The 17,035-nt window shown below is 40.8% G+C and overlaps 1 protein-coding gene across 1 annotated transcript in view; it reads left to right on the top strand.

The window, feature by feature from the left end:
• Positions 1-17,035, top strand: part of SCFD2 (sec1 family domain containing 2) — a 397,018-nt gene that overhangs the window by 7,198 nt on the left and 372,785 nt on the right. Inside the window, exon 2 of the mRNA XM_052641944.1 lies at positions 10,612-10,780. Coding sequence (XP_052497904.1) covers positions 10,612-10,780 — 169 coding nt within the window. The remainder of the gene's footprint in view (positions 1-10,611; positions 10,781-17,035) is intronic.

The following is a 17,035-nucleotide window of genomic DNA, read 5'->3' as shown; positions in this document are numbered from 1 at the left end:
TACGTCTGTGCGTGTGTGTTCAGTCACTTCAGTCTTAGCAAATCCATAGACTGTAGCCTGCCAGGCCCTTCTGTCCATAAGATTCTCCAGGCAAGCATACTGGAGTGGGTTGCCGTGCCCTCCTCCAGGGAATGTTCTCAGCCCAGGAACTGAACCCATGTCTCTTGCATCTCCTGCAGTGGCAGGTTGATTCTTTACCACTGAACCACCTGGGAAACCCAAAGATGTTTGTACTAGTAAGTAAAGAGAAATCCTCTACTTGGTGAGACCACAACTCACTTAATACTGTTGCTTGGTAGAGGTAAGTGATAGGGCCTAAGACAGTGGGGGTGCTGACGGTACTGAGGCCGCAGAAGGATTTCATGCTGGTAATGATGATTGTAGAGAAGCAACACGTGTCCTTTGCTCCACAGTGGCCCAAAACTGGCTGGGGTGGTGAGGTAAGTGGAGTTGGTGGCATTACTTTTGGCCCAGGTGCTTTCCAACCTTGATCTAGCCTCTGACATCCAGGAACATACCTGGTCACCATGCCTTTTTTTTTTTTTTAATTGATCTGTCCTGGCTGCAGCAAGCATAGGGAGCTGGGGAGCTCATGACTTGTTGCTAAGAGTTTGTTGTGAACTTCCCTATTCGTCCAGTTGCTGGGATTCTGAGTTCCTAGTGCAGGGTTTGATCTCTGGTCACGGAAGTGGATCCCACATGCCACCTGGGGCAGCCAAATAAATAAAAAATAAATATTACAAAAAAAGAATTTGTTGTGACAAGAATTTTGATGTGGTTTCTTACATCAAATTGCAGCTTAGATTGGGGCATTGTTTAGCTAAGGATAGCTGCAGCATGTAGAAGATTGCACCAGCAATTTCTAAAAATCAAAAGGTAACTGGAAATCATCAGAATGATTTGAATCTGATATGAATTTCAATTTAAATTACATATGACAGCGATTTTCTTATAGTGACCAAAAGAAAATCCATTTTCAGTTGTTGGTTTGAATGTTAATTTATATACATAGTGTATTAAAATGTTATTTGTTGTTGAATATTTTGGGTGCTATTCTTGACCCTTTACCATTAGAAGTATATATGCATTTGTATATATTCTTCTTAGATGTAAAATTGATGCTACCCAAAATAACACAAATAACCTCCAATAGTTCATAAATACTCCACAGTGTTAATGTCATGCTTAGAAATATAGAGAAGCTTCTCATCTTTTTGTCATCATCTTTGCTGAAAGTAATGTCACTTTGTCTAATAGTTGCTTTATATTTTTTCAATAAACAGTTATTGAGTGCCTGTTATGTGCCAGGTGTTGTTCAGGCCTAGGGGAACACTGGTGAACAAGATAGACACATTCTCTGATCCCTTGAAGCAGTCAATACACACTCAGGGCTGAAAAATAGAATAAGTTCGTTCTAATTGTTTGAGAAGTTATTGTAGTTGTTTGAGAAGGCCCCCAGTATCTGTTCCTGTGATTTTGGTATACCTTTACCGCATCTAGACCACACAGAAGCTTGTCTGCAGTATTCTTCAGACATGTTTGCATAGGGGATTTCAAGACAAACTTCTATGGACCGTTCTGCCTTCTGATTTTGTTTCAAGGGACAATTAAAAAGGTAGACATGATTTATGAATATCAGAGAGATTTGAGTCTGTTTTTTTCTTTTTCCTAATATTTTTTGGCTCTTTTCAGATGGGCTAGAGTGCTTTGGTGATTATTTACAGGTTCAAGATTAAAAGATAAGAGGGAGCAGTAACTCTGGGAATTAAATTTCCTTTCTTGGTTCAATTCTTTTGAATTTTAGTTTCATGTAAACTTTTAAATTAAATCCATCCAGATAAAGATTAACTCCCAATCCAATGGGTGGTTCTTCATCCTTGGATTAGGATTTATTGGTTCATTCAAGATGTGGTTGTATATTGTTTTATTAAAGTCTTAAAATTTGAGACTATTCATAATTGCTAACCTTTGGGATCACACTACTTTTCTCAGCACTGTACGTACATGTTGTTATTCAGTTGCTAAGTTGTGCCTGACTCTTTGGGACCCCATGGACTGCAGCATGCCAGGCTTCCCTGTCCTTCCCTATTTCTCAGAGTTTGCTCAAACTCATGTCCATTGAGTCAGTGATGCCATCCAACCATCTCATCCTCTGTTGCCCCCTTTTCCTCTTGCCCTCAATCTTTCCCAGCTTTGGAGTCTTATGTAGGGAGTCTGTTGTTCCATCAGGTGGCCAAAGCATTGGAGCTTTAGTTTTAGCATCTGTCTTTCCAGTGAGTATTCAGGGTTGATTTCCTTTAGAATTGACTGGTTTGATCTCCTTGCTGTACAAGGGATAAATTCATTTAATTTTTATGACAAGTCTTCTATAACTATCCCCATTTTACAGATGAGGAAACAGAGACATGGAAGAGTTAAGGAACTCACCCAAGATCACACAGCTAGTGAGTGGGAGAGCTGGGGTTTGAATCTTGGCAACTTGCTCCAGAGCCTGTGCTCATAACCTCTCTCACATGAAAGGCTATTCTCGTCCTGGATAGTAGAGATGAAGCTGATGTGGTCTCTAGAAGCTGGCAGCCTCAGAGACTCAGCACAGTTGTTGGACTCTGGTGCTGCTTTAGTGGTCAGAAAAGTTACTTATTCTTACCCCCCTCCGCCCCCCACATCTGGTTTTCCACAAAATGTAAAATAACCAATGAATATCTGTATTTTGGAGAGGGAAATGGCAACCCACTCCAGTATTCTTGCGTGGAGAATACCGTGAACAGAGGAGCCTGGCAGGCTACAGTCTATGGAATCGCAAGAGCTGGACACAACTTAGCAACTAAACCACCACCGCCATCTTTATTTTAGGGTTAAGAGGATATTGTTTAAAATCAGCATAGGTAATGAGAACAATTGAGAAGCCATGTAAGGCGCCGACTAGGTTGCGAGTGTTAGATCTAGACCGGTGTAATAAATTCAAGGCTTAGCTCAGTGACTTACCTGCTGTTTGGTTCTCATTGAGCTTTTTGAGGGATTTTTCATTTGTAAACGGGGGAAATTATGACCGTAAAGTACTGTTGGAAAAATGTAAAATCATCCATCCATTTACTTATTCAATATATAACTAATACAGTAGATAAGAGATTAAAAAGGGATAGTGTTTCCATTTTAGATAGCATAGCTAGGGAAGACCTCTCTGAGGATGTGATGTCTGAGCAGAGAATGACAGGAGAGGGGAAATAGGATGTGTGACAGCCTTGGTATAGAACATATAAGACCCAGGTACAGAACACGAAAGACCCAGCTATCGAATACGTAACACCCAGGGAATGGCAAGTGCAAAGGACCTGAGGTGGGAGGATGCTGGACGAGTTTGAGGAGTCCAGCGTGGCTTCCTTCAGCTTGCCCTGCAAGCAAGGAGGGCAGTGAGAGGAGATGAAGTTGGAGAGAGAGAGAGGCAGAAGGACAGGACAGAGTAAAAACCTGGATATGACAGGAAAGTTGGAGGGTTTTGAGCTGTGATGTGACATGCTCGCATTTACATTCCACAGGATCACATATGTAAGGAGTGAGGGGATTGAGGCAGATCCTCAATGTATAGTAGCTGCTGCCGCTCTCTAGGGTGTGTAATAGGCATGCGTGGCAGTCATAGTGGCCTTAGCTCTGCCCTGCCTAGTCATAAGTCTTTGGGCGAGTTTCAACTTATAGGTCTCAGTTTCTTGATCTGTGAATTGAGAATAACAGGGTAAAATAAGTTAACAGGTCCAGCTCCTAGAATAGTGTCTGGTGCATGATGGGGAAAATGTTAGTTATTACCATTGTTAATTAATGACATGCCTTTGAAATGATTTAATGTCTTTGAAATGTATGTTTTCCCCTTCAATATAAGGCTAAGACTGTAAGTATGAGAATAATTTGCCATACATATAACCCAGAAGAATTCTACTACCTAACCTATTATCTGCCACTAAAGTAAATGAGGGCTAAAGAATTGATGCTTTCAAATTATGGTGCTAGAGAAGACTCTTAAGAGTTCCCTGGACAGCAAGGAGATCAAACTAGTCAATCCTAGAGGACATCAACCCTGGATATTCATTGGAAAGACTGATGCTGAAGCTCCAATACTTTGGCCACCTGACGTGAAGAGCCAACTTATTGGAAAAGACCAGGATGCTGGGAAAGATTGAGGGCAAGAGGAGAAGGGGGTGACAGAGGATGAGATGGTTGGATGGCATCATTAACTCAGTGGATGAGTTTGAGCAAGGTCTGGGAGCTGGTGAAGGACAGGGAAGCCTGGCGTGCTGCAGTCCATGGGGTTGTAAATAGTTGGACACGACTTAGCGACTGGAAAAGCAACAGCAAACTAAATGAGAGTTGGTTAGAATTAACCATTTGTCGGGAACTATATTCTATGCCATTTTGGGTGTTAGTATATAATGTTTTAAGGATGTAAATAATACTTTGGTTCTGTAAAAACAGCTATTAGCTACTGAACCTTAAGGAAAATTAAGTACCTTGACTTCTCATATTAAAGAGTTTCTAGATTAGTTTCTAGATTTGCTGAGAGTTTTTGTTTTAATTTGCTGGGAGTGTAATGAATTGAGACTTGCTAAAGTCCCCTGTGCTTGCATAGGGAGGAGGAGTATCAGTTAGACTGTAGGCGCTAAAGAAGTTAAGAAAGAAAGGCAGAACACGTAGGCAACTTGTTTGTACCATGTGTCTAAGAATGGCAGGTGACAGATGACAATAACTTAGGGGCAAGACTCCGAATTTGGGCACTGAGTTCAAAGAAAAGTTATTGTGGTGATGAGGAGAAGTTTTTAAATTATTGAGAAGGTTACCAGTGGAAAGTGAAATTCATGATGCTGTGGGGTAATCTAGTATCTCCATTCCAGGGTTAAAGATAGGATTCACTTAGAGACTTTTGACTCTCCTGTGGGTCTCAGGGCCACTAACAGTCACTAGGCATTCATTCAGCAAGTATTTAGTGACTAAGTTATAGTCTGAGTGCTGGGGAGACAACCATAAACCATAGAAAACATAAATAAGATATGGTTCCTTCCAGCCCTGATAAGTGAATATTTTTCTGGTGGAATAAGAACTCTTCTTTAACAGCAGAAGTCCCCTTCAAAGCACTCATACTGGTTCTGTCATGAGTCACTTTTATGGCTCTTTTTTTTTTTTTTAATAGTGTGGCTATCTGCCTCCTGTGTTTGAGTTCTTTCTCTGTAATTTACAGCATATATAATTTTGAGCAAGTGACTTAAACTGAATCCTCTGCTGTGTCATTGAGCATAATAATACCTGTGTATTAGAGTTATTTTAAGAATTAAGCGGATAATAAATGTATAGTTTGGAAGTTAACATCTGGTACATCATCAGGTCTCAATCAGTTCAATTCAGTCACTCATTCATGTCCGACTCTTTGAACCCCATGAACCACAGCACGCCAGGCCTTCCTATCCATCACCAACTGCTGGAGTCCACTCAAACCTATGTTCATTGAGTTGGTGATGCCATCCAACCATATCATCCTCTGTCATCCCCTTCTCCTCCTGCCCTCAATCTTTCCCAGCATCAGGGCCTTTTCCAATGAGTCAGCTCTTCACATGAGGTGGCCAAAGTACTGGAGTTTCAGCTTCAACATCAGTCCTTCCAATGAAAACCCAGGGCTGATCTCCTTTAGGATGGACTGGTTGGATCTCCTTGCAGTCCAAGGGACTCTCAAGAGTCTTCTCCAACACCATAGTTCAAAAGCATCAATTCTTTGGTGCTCAGCTTTCTTTGTAGTCCAACTCCCACATCCATACATGACTACTGGAAAAACCATGGCCTTAACTAGATGGACCTTTGTTGACAAAGTAATGTCTCTGCTTTTTAATATGCTGTCTAGGTTGGTCATAACTTCCCTTCCAAGGAGAAAGCATCTTTTAATTTCATGGCTGCAATCACCACCTGCAGTGATTTGGGAGCCCCCCAAAATAAAGTCAGCCACTGTTTCCACTGTTTCCCCGTTATTTGCCATGAAGTAATGGGACCGGATGCCGTGATCTTCGTTTTCTGAATGTTGAGCTTTAAGCCAACTTTTTCACTTTCCTCTTTCACTTTCATCAAGAGGGTCTTTAGTTCTTCACTTTCTGCCATAAGGGTGGTATCATCAGCATATCTGAGGTTATTGATATTTCCCCATAATCTTGATTCTAGCTTGTGCTTCCTTCAGCCCAGCATTTCTCGTGATGTACTCTGCATATAAATTAAATAACCAGGGTGACAATATACACCCTTGACGTACTCCTTTTCCGATTTGGAACCAGGCTGTTGTTCCATGTCCAGTTCTAACTATTGCTTCCTGACCTGCATACAGGTTTCTCAAGAGGCAGGTCAGGTGGTCTGGTATTCCCATCTTCTTCAGAATTTTTCACAGTTGATTGTGATCCACACAGTCAAAGGCTTTGGCATAGTCAATAAAGCAGAAATAGATGTTTTTCTGGAACTTTCTTGCTTTTTCCATGATCTAGCGGATGTTGACAATTTGATCTCTGGTTCATTCCTCTACCTTTTTAAAACCAGCTTGAACATCTGGAAGTTCATGGTTCACGTATTGCTGAAGCCTGGCTTGAAGAATTTTGAGCATTACTTAAATAGTGTGTGAGATGAGTGCAATTGTGTGGTAGTTTGAGCATTCTTTGGCATTGCCTTTCTTTAGGATTGGAATGAAAACTGACCTTTTCCAGTCCTGTGGCTACTGCTGAGTTTTCCAAATTTTCTGACATATTGAGTGCATCACTTTCACAGCATCATCTTTCAGGATTTGAAATAGCTCAACTGGAATTCCATCACCTCCACTAGGTTTGTTCATAGTGATGCTTCCTAAGGCTTACTTGACTTCACATTCCAGGATGTCTGGCTCTAGGTGAGTGTGAATGATCACACCATCATGATTATCTGGGTCATGAAGATCTTTTTTGTACAGTTCTTCTGTGTATTCTTGCCACCTCTTCTTAATATCTTCTGCTTCTGTGAAGTCCATACCATTTCTGTTCTTTATTGAACCCATCTTTGCATGAAATGTTCCCTTGGTATCTCTCATTTTCTTGAAGAGATCTCTAGTCTTTCCCATTCTGTTCTTTTCCTCTATTTCTTTGCATTGCTCGCTGAGGAAGGTTTTCTTATCTCTTCTTGCTATTCTTTGGAACTCTGCATTCAGATGGGTATATCTTTCCTTTTCTCCTTTGCTTTTCACTTCTCTTTTTTTCACAGCTATTTGTAAGGCCTCCCCCGACAGCCATTTTGCTTTTTTGCATTCCTTTCTCGTGGGGATGATTTTGATCCCAGTCTCCTGTACAATGTCACGAACCTCCGTCCATAGTTCATCAGGCACTCTGTCTATCAGATCTGGTCCCTTAAATCTATTTCTCACTTCCACTGTATAGTCATAAGGGGTTTGATTTAGATCATACCTGGATGGTCTAGTGGTTTTCCCTACTTTCTTCAGTTTAAGTCTGAATTTGGCAATAAGGGGTTCATGATCCGAGCCACAGTCAGCTCCTGGTATTTTTGCTGACTGTATAGAGCTTCTCTGTCTTTACCTGCAAAGAATATAATCAGTCTGATTTCGGTGTTGACCATCTGGTGATGTCCATGAGTAGAGTCTTCTCTTGTGTTGTTGGAAGAGGGTATTTGCAATGAGCAGTGCGTTCTTTTGGCAGAACTCTGTTAGCCTTTGCCCTGCTTCATTCTGTACTCTGAGCCCAAATTTGCCTGTTATTCCAGGTGTTTCTTGACTTCCTGCTTTTGCATTCCAGTCCTCTATAATGAAAAGGACATCTTTTGCGGGTGTTAGTTCTAGAAGATCTTGTAGGTCTTCATAGAACCGTTCAACTTCAGCTTCTTCAGTGTTACTGGTCGGGATATAGGCTTGGATTACTGTGATATTGAATGGTTTGCCTTGGAGACGAACAGAGATCATTCTGTTATTTTTGAGATTGCATCCAGATACTGCATTTCAGCTTCTTTTGTTGACTATGATGGCTACTCCATTTCTCCTGAGGGATTCCTGCCCACAGTAGTGGAAATAATGGTCATCTGAGTTAAATTCACCCATTCCAGTCCATTTTAGTTTGCTGATTCCTAGAATGTCGATGTTCACTCTTGCCATCTCCTGTTTGACCACTTCCATCTCCTGTTTGACCAGGTCTCAATAAATATTAACTATTCTGATGATGAGGGTGATGACAGTGATTCCTTGAATTTCTGGTTTAGTCTTTTCCACCTAGTTCTTCTGCCCAATTAATATGACATGGCAAATACAATAGAGAGATACGGATAGAAAGACATTAGGAAATCAAGTGTTAATTGATTTGAAGCGAGTGAGATCAAAACAAGTTGATTTGGCCGGTCACATCCATTGTTGCCACTCTAACAGCAGAAAGTGAAGAGAAACCAAAGACCCTCTTGATGAGGGTGAAAGAAGAGAATGAAAAAACTTGCTTAAAACTCAACATTTAAAAAAATAAGATCATGGCATCCGGTCTCATCATTTCATGGCAAATAGAAAGATTGGAAGATTGGGAAAGATTGGAAGCAGTGGCACATTTTATTTTCTAAGGCTCCAAAATCACTGCAGATATTGACTGCAGCCATGAAATTAAAAGATGCTTGCTCCTTGAAAGAAAAGCTATGACAAAGTTAGCATTTCAAAAAGCAGAGACGTCACTTTGCCAACACAGGTCCATATAGTAAAAGCTATGGTTTTTCCAGTAGTCATTTACAGAAGTGAGAGTTGGCCCATAGAGAAAGCTGATCACTGAAGAATTGATGCTTTTGAACTGTGGTGCTGGAGAAGACTCTTGAGAGATCCTTGGGCTGTAAGGAGATCAAAGCAGTCAATCCTAAAGGAAGGCATCCCTGAATATTCATTGGAAGAATACTTTGGCCACCTGATGCAAAGAGCTGACTCACTGAAATGATGCTGGGAAGGGTTGAAGGCAAAAGGAGAAGGAAGCAACAGAGGACAAGATGGTTGGATGGCATCACCGACACAATGGATATGAGTTTGAGCAAACTCCAGGAGATAATAAAGGACAGGGAAGTCTGTTGTGCTGCAGTCCACGGGGTTAGAAGAGTTGGGCATGACAGTGACTGAACAACAACAATAGGTGGTTGTTGAAATGGTATCTTTCAAGCATTGATGACTTTTGGAAAGATAACTTGGCCTTATGGAAAAGCATTAAGCTATGTATTTGGTCTTGATTTTAATTTGAGCTTATTAATCATTTGTTATTAAAGGAGTTAATATATGTAAAGCACCTAGAACAGTGCCTGGTAAATATAAAATGCTCTATAAATCCTTCTATCAGTACAAATTTTTTCCATTCATTCGTTATTTTCTTCATCTAACAAATAATTAGTAAACCTACCAGCTGCCAAGTTGCCTTTATGTAGAGAATGGACTAGGTAAACAGCTGCCATTGTGAAGATAAGCTTCTAGCAAAGGGGAGATCTGCTATTCTTGGTCAGGTCACTAAGCCCTTCTAAGTCTTATAGTCTTCATCAGTAAAATTAAGAAAATCTTTTTGGCTTGAAAATTTCAGGATAATGTCATCTTATGACACCATTTACCTGACCTACCAAATGTTGACTATTTGTTTATTCACTAAGTACCTGTTGATGCCTTCCATGTGTAGGCACTATGCCAAGTGCTAGAAATATAGCAGTAACCAGAGCAGACATAGTGCCTACCCTCAAGGACAATTAAGTCCAACACACAAGACATACATTGTCTAGGTAATTGTGAACGTGATTAGTGTTCAGTTCAGTTCAGTTCAGTTGCTCAGTCATGTCTGACTCTTTGCAACCCCATGAATTGCAACACGCCAGGCCTCCCTGTCCATCACCAACTCCCAGAGTTCACTCAAACACATGCCCATCGAGTCGGTGATGCCATCCAGCCGTCTCATCCTCTGCCGTCCCCTTTTCCTTCTGCCCTTAATCCCTCCCAGCATCAGAGTCTTTTCTAATGAGTCAGTTCTTCGCATGAGGTGGCCAAAGTACTGGAGTTTCAGCTTTAGCATCATTCCTTTCAAAGAAATCCCAGGACTGATCTGTAGAATGCACTGGTTGGATCTCCTTGCAGTCCAAGGGACTGTCAAGAGTCTTCTCCAACACCACAGTTCAAAAGCATCAATTCTTCGGTGCTCAGCTTTCTTCACAGTCCAACTCTCACATCCATACATGACCACAGGAAAAACCTTGACTAGACGGACCTTAGTCAGCAAAGTAATGTCTCTGCTTTTGAATATGCTGTCTAGGTTGGTCATAACTTTCCTTTCAAGGAGTAAGCGTCTTTTAATTTCATGGCTGCAGTCACCATCTGCAGTTATTTTGGAGCCCCCCAAATTAAAGTCTGACACTGTTTCCCCATATATTTGCCATGAAGTGAAAGAGGAGAGTGAAAAAGTTGGCTTAAAGCTCAACATTCAGAAAACTAAGATCATGGCATCTGGTCCCATCACTTCATGATTAGTGTTACCAAGGGCAAAATGTTAGGATTGTGTTACTGATTTCTGTAACAGCTTCTTTTCCCTTCCATTTTGTGAGTTCACAGTTTCTCGTCTGTTTAAATAGGGGCTGTAGGACATCATGGAGATAACTTGGTGGAGAAGATCCTTGCAGTGCTTCCCCGGCTTCCAGGCCACACCAATGATGTGATGGTTAACATGGTGCAGCTCACTGCACTCCAAGCTGAGGAGGAGAATCAGAATGTCATTGTACCTGGCTGTCTTGCACAATCCAAGTAAGATGTGTGGTTTTCCCCCTCTTTTCCTTTTCATTCTCTTCTAGAGTGTTCCTGTAGAAGGGAAACAATGAAGAGTTAGTCTGGTTAAAAAATTTATAGTGGAGAGCCTTTAGAAAAAAGAATTTTTTCTGAACTTTGAAATAATTGTGTTTGTTAAACAATGTAAGCCAAGAAGTACAGAATTTTGAAAAGGTGTTATTTAGATGCAATAGAAGCTTGTTCCCAGGGTCAGCTAAGTGAGTCAGTTTATACATCTCCATTTCTCAGACAGTTTCACGTGGAGTTGAGGCTAGGTTTACTCAACTTTTCTTTCCCAGCTGACTCTTCCACATGACGAAAATACTGCCCACAAAGCTCTGAAACAGTGCCATCTTTTTATGTAAATGATATACTCTTGGGCATCAGTGGGAAAAGTTTTTATTTCTGTGTATACTTTTGCACATGGTTAGAGAAATCAGAGAAAGGAGGTGAGGTACCTTGTATTATGCAGAGTTCCAAAAATAATAATAATAATTCCAGAAACATGACAATGAAAAGAAACAGTAATTACCTTTCCTACTTTTTCCTTCATCAGCAGTTTTTATGAGAAAAAATATATATTTCAAGAGAAAAAAGTGTTTGAGGAGCTATTTCCCTCACCTCCCAAGTTTTAAAGTTTTAAACAAAGCAGGACCTTTCAGCTGTACGGTTTCCAATGTTAACAGTAATAGATGTGTTTGGAATTTCCTGTCATAGTTGGGATTAATCTTCAGCTCCTGAGATTTTCAGCTTTTTTGTAGACAGTTAATAACATTTATTGGATGCCTAGTGTGTATGGGCTAGTGTGTGAAGAAAACAGAAACTTCTGTCCCTGTCTTTTTGTGTGCTCTTACACGCAATAAAAACAACGGCCTGTGCTTGGCAGCATATATGCTAAAATGTCGGCCTAATGGCTTGAAGCCATACAAACTCAGAAGTAACTATTATTGGAAATATTTTTAGCTTCTCAGAGGGCAATTTAAAACTTTATTATTAAGGGCTTACTATAAGCGTTACTCTGGGCCAAGTAATATGGAGGACATAAAGTAATATGAAATGTCATTGTTGCCTTCAAGGAACACTTTTCTTGTTGGGTAGTCATGATTTACACACAGGTACAATTAAAAAGTAATAGAATGATACAGAATTAAGACTCATGTGTCTGCTATAGATTATGATTCCTATAAGTGAAGTATCAAGTTAATGTGGCCTTTGTAGATCAATGTGGGCATTGTGAAAGTGGTGGTTCTTACTTCAGTTATGTCTTGAAGAATTCAGAAAAGGAGAGAGGGCCAGCATGAAGACAAGAACAGTAAGGACAGTAAGAACAGTAAGAACGGAAGTAAGAACAGTCAGGGCCTAAAGTGATAGGTTGTGAGAAATAAAGACAGTGACAGGACCATCACCAGACCATCACTGCGTCAGCTTAATTAGCATTTTTCAGGACTTACTATTATACATGCCAGGCATTGGGGAAGTCATTTAAGTTTCGCAGTGACCCATTGAGGCAGATGTTTTTATTCTGTTTGAGGAAACTAAGACAAAGAGATGTTAAGTAACTAGTAGGACATAGGATTAGAATTTGAGCCCAGGATATTTGACTTCTGAGGCACTGTGTTAATTTATGTACCATGTATGCAGGGGCAAGAGAAAATCTAACCTCATGAATAGCTGTAAAAAAACAATGAGAGAGAAACACAAAGCTATTTCATGATTTAATTTGGGAAAACCTGTGTATTCGACATAATGGTTACACAAACAACAGGAATCAGTTTTGACTAATTTCAGCAAAAAGGGAATTTATTAAAGGGGATTGGAAAGCTAGCAGAATCAAAGGAAGAATGGTTAATCAGATTTTGGAATGGATTAGTACAGTTCCTGAAGCTGAAAGTCCGATACTTTGGCCACTTGATGCGAAGAACTGACTCATTGGAACAGACCCTGATGCTGGGAAAGATTGAAGGCAGGAGGAGAAGGGAACAACAGATGATGAGATGGTTGAATGGCATCACCAATTTGATGAACCTGAGTTTGAACAAGCTCCAGGAGTTGGTGATGGACAGGGAAGCCTGGCGTGCTGCAGTCCATGGGGTCTCAAAGAGTTGGACACGACAGGGACTGAACTGAACTGAACTGAACTGAGTACAGTTCCAGGGACCTAGGGGCCAAGAGCTCAGGAAAAGCTCTTCCAGTCATTGACACCAAGAGAGACTGAATTTGAATTGTTTTCTGTCTTGAGTCATTCTACCTAAGATTCAGATTCCAGGGGAAAAAGTAAGATTGGCCTAACTCGGTGCCAGTAGGGGTTGGGAGCAGTTCATGCTGACTGAGATTTGTGCCAGGATCATATGGCATGGCAGAGGGATAGTTCTTCAAAGGAAAACTGAAATGTTTATCAAAAGGAGGGAGAGAGATCCTGAGCATATGTCTTTTCCATTCCTGGTCTGTGTTTTTAATGGGTGCCTTTTCCTCTCTTTAGACTATGAGTGAGTATTGCGTAGAATATCAGTTTTCAGTGCCACTCAAGTATCAGAGTGCAGTCATAAATGTCTAAGGCTGTGGTGAATTCTAGAAAGATCTAAAGAAAACTTTAAGAGCAAGTTTGGTGACATAGTGAGACCAGAAGGCAGGTCGCAGATGATAAAGAGAAAGATAGTGAGAAAATTATAACCAAATAAAAATATAAAACAATAATTAGGAGAAAATATGGTATTTTCTTTATAGTTGCTTTGAAGACTGAAGGAATTGTGCTGATTAATTTCTTTGTAAAGTGATATTGAAATCAATTACAGCCAACCTAGTGTCTACTATACTTCCATCAAAATAATGAGAGCCATTACTATTTCCAGTGCCACTCCCAAGAAAGTTCTTAGTGAAATGAGTGTGAGGATTAAAAATTTAGTACTAAAAGGCAAATCAGATCGCTGTTTGGCACTAAATAATGTGACTGCAGTGGAATAATCTTTAAAAACCAAGTCTCTAACTAGGATATAAACCTTAACAGGCAAAATTGATTGTGAAAATAATTTTTATAAAAGGTTGTTCATAATTACAGCAATTAAAATTATGACCTATGCAGATGAAAAATTGATAACTTAGATGCATTATAGCCTGGCTTTCCAGTTCCTGTCCACTGGTCCCTGGATTATATGGAATATATTGTTCAAGAAAGAGGCAGGATCTTTTCTGTTCTCGTGTTCACCTTTTGTTGAAGTGGGTTTCCATCCTCTGCCCCAGCTCCACTCTCCTAACCTATTACTCTTTCAGTTCCTGAAGAATGCTTTCCCTCATGCCATACCTGCATTGACTGTGTGTGTTCTTGGTGCCCCTGCCTTGGTTCAGCCCCACACCCACAGTGCGGCTGGTTCCACTCTGTCCAGTGCCCGCTTTTCCTCCCATAGCACCGCAGGTGCCTGCCTCATGTTTCATTCTCTCCTCCTTCCTCGCTTCTTATAGCCACACTAGCTTCCTTTCTCTTCCTCCAGTAGGGCACTCACTTTCCTGCCATGGGACTTTCCTCTTGATTTTCCTGGATCATTCTATCTGCCGATATAAACCTGCCCTGATTTCCTGTCTTCCTTCCTTCTCAGGCCTTCATATTTCCTTTCTCTCTTTAGCTAGTTTTCCTCCTCAGCCCAGAAAACTTTCTAATAAACTTACTGATGTTGTGTATTTATCTGTCCTTTTCCTAGAGACCCACAGAATGAACTCCTACTAGCAAGTCCTATGAAAGGAGGGATATTTGTCTGTTTTCTTTGCTGCTAGACCCCCTTCCTAGAACAATACCTGGCACTCAAGAGATTGCTTTTGTTTGTTTGTTTTGTTTGTTGATTGGTTTTTTGGTTTATTTGTTTTTGGCCATGCTGTACACCTTGGGGAATCTTAGTTCCCTGACCAGCGAGTGAACATGAGCTCTCAAGAGTGAAAGCATGGAGTCCTAACAACTGGACTACCAAGGAATTCTCATCAAGAGATGTTTGTTTAATGGTGATGGTGCTGCTAGGGCAGGATCTGTGAGAGAGTAAAGCTGAAGACTAAGATAGAAAGGTGATGTCAAACCAGAGCATAGGAGAGGTTAGTATGGGGATGTCTAGATTCTATTTATTTATTTGGCTGCATTGAGTCCTAGTTGTGGCACACGGGATCTTTCATTGTGATATGCAGGCTTCTCATGGTGATATGCAGGCTTCTCATGGTGATATGCAGGTTCTCATGGTGATATGCAGGCAGTCCTAGTTGTGGTGCATGGGCATAGTTGCCCCCTAGCTTGTGCGGTTCTCAGTTCCCTAACCAGGGATCCAGCCCACATCTTCTGCATTGCAAGGTGGACTCCTAAGCACTGTACTGCTAGGGAAGTCCCTGCTGCTGCTGCTGCTGCTAAGTCGCTTCAGTCGTGTCTGACTCCGTGCGACCCCGTAGACAGCAGCCCACCAGGCTTTGCCATCCCTGGGATTCTCCAGGGAAGTCCCTAGACTCTAATTATTGAATATTTAAAACAGTCACATCGTGTTAGCTAAACATAGCAAAATTGGCCCAGAAATTCTGCTTTTAAGACCTTATTTCTTAGATGTATTTTGTACACATGTACAGAATGATATATTACATTAATTTGTCATAACAGCATTTCTAATAACAAGACTGGAAATAATTTTCATGTCTTATCAGTTCAGTAAATTGTGGTATATTCATACTATAAAATAATATATAGGTATTGAAATAGGATGAAGAATGAATAAGCCATTTATATATTAAGAAGCAATGAGCCTCAGTGACATACTTCAAATGAAATTAGCAAGGTATAGCATACCCGTTTGTTAGAAAGGGGGAGATACATATTTGCATTTGCTTGTGATATATTAAATATGCCTGGAAAGTGCACAAGAGACTGATAACATTGGCTGCCTTTGTAGAGGGGTACTAGTTGGCCAGAGCTTGCTGAGAAGTTGGTGAAATGAATGAAGGTGGAGGATGGTAGAAGATGTCTTATTACATATATTATATACTTGTGTATTTTGTATTTTCAGTCGTGTGAATGAATCTTCCTGTTAAAAACATAGAAATTACTCAACATCACTCATTATTAGAGAAATGCAAATCAAAAGTTCAATGAAGTATCACCTCACACCAGCCAGAGTAGCCATCATCAAAAAAATCTGCAAACAGTAAATGCTAGAGAGAATGTGGAGAAAAGGGAACCCTCTTCCACTATTGATGGGAATATAAGTTGATACAGCCCCTTATGGAGATTCCTTTAAAAACTAGGAATAAAACTACCATATGACCCAGCAATCTTACTATTGGGTATAAGTAAGTAAATGTTAGTCGCTCACTCGTGCCCAACTCTTTTCGACCCCATGGACTGCAACCCACCAGGCTCCTCTGTCCATGAGATTTTCCAGGCAAGGACACTGGAGTAGGTTGCCATTTCCCTCTCCAGAGGATGTTCCCAACCCAGGGATGGAACCCGGGTCTCCTGCACTGCAGACAGATTCTTTACCGACTGAGCTACTACTGGGTATATACACTGAGAAAACCATAATTGAAAAAGACACGTGTACCGTGTGTTCATTGTAGCACTATTTGCAATAGCCAGGAAATGAAAGCTACCTAGACATCCATTGACAGACGAATGGATAAAGAAGATGTAGTACATATATACAAGGGACTATTACTCAGCCATAAAGAGAAAAAAATTTGAATAGTTCTAGTGAGGTGAGTGAACCTAGAACCTGTTATACAGAGTGAAGTAAGTCAGAAAGAGAAAAACAAATATCATTTATTAATGCATATATATGGAATCTAGGAGCTTCCCTGGTAGCTCAGCTGGTAAAGAATTGGCCTGCAATGTGGGAGACCTGGGTTTGATCCCTGGGTTGGGAAGATAACATGGAGAAGGGCATGGCAACCCACTCCAGTACTCATGGAGAATCCCCATGGACAGAGGAGCCGGGCAGGCTATAGTCCGTGGGGCCACAAAGTCAGGCAGGACTGAGCGACTAAGCATAACACATGGAATCTAGAAAAATGGTACTGATGAACCTTTTTGCAGGGCAGGAATAGAGATGCAGACATAGAGGCAGAGAGTATAGACTTGTGGACCACTGGGAGAAGGAGAGTGCGGGACGAATTGAGAGGGTAGCGCTGAAACATGTACGTTACCATATGTAAAATAGACAGCTAAAGGGAAGTTGCTGTTTAACACAGGGAGCTCAACCTGGTGCTCTGTGACAACCT

This window comes from Budorcas taxicolor, chromosome 6 (genome assembly GCF_023091745.1).
Source record: "Budorcas taxicolor isolate Tak-1 chromosome 6, Takin1.1, whole genome shotgun sequence".
In the NCBI taxonomy this organism is placed as follows: Eukaryota; Metazoa; Chordata; class Mammalia; order Artiodactyla; family Bovidae; genus Budorcas; species Budorcas taxicolor.
This window is presented reverse-complemented; position numbering and strand designations above follow the sequence as displayed.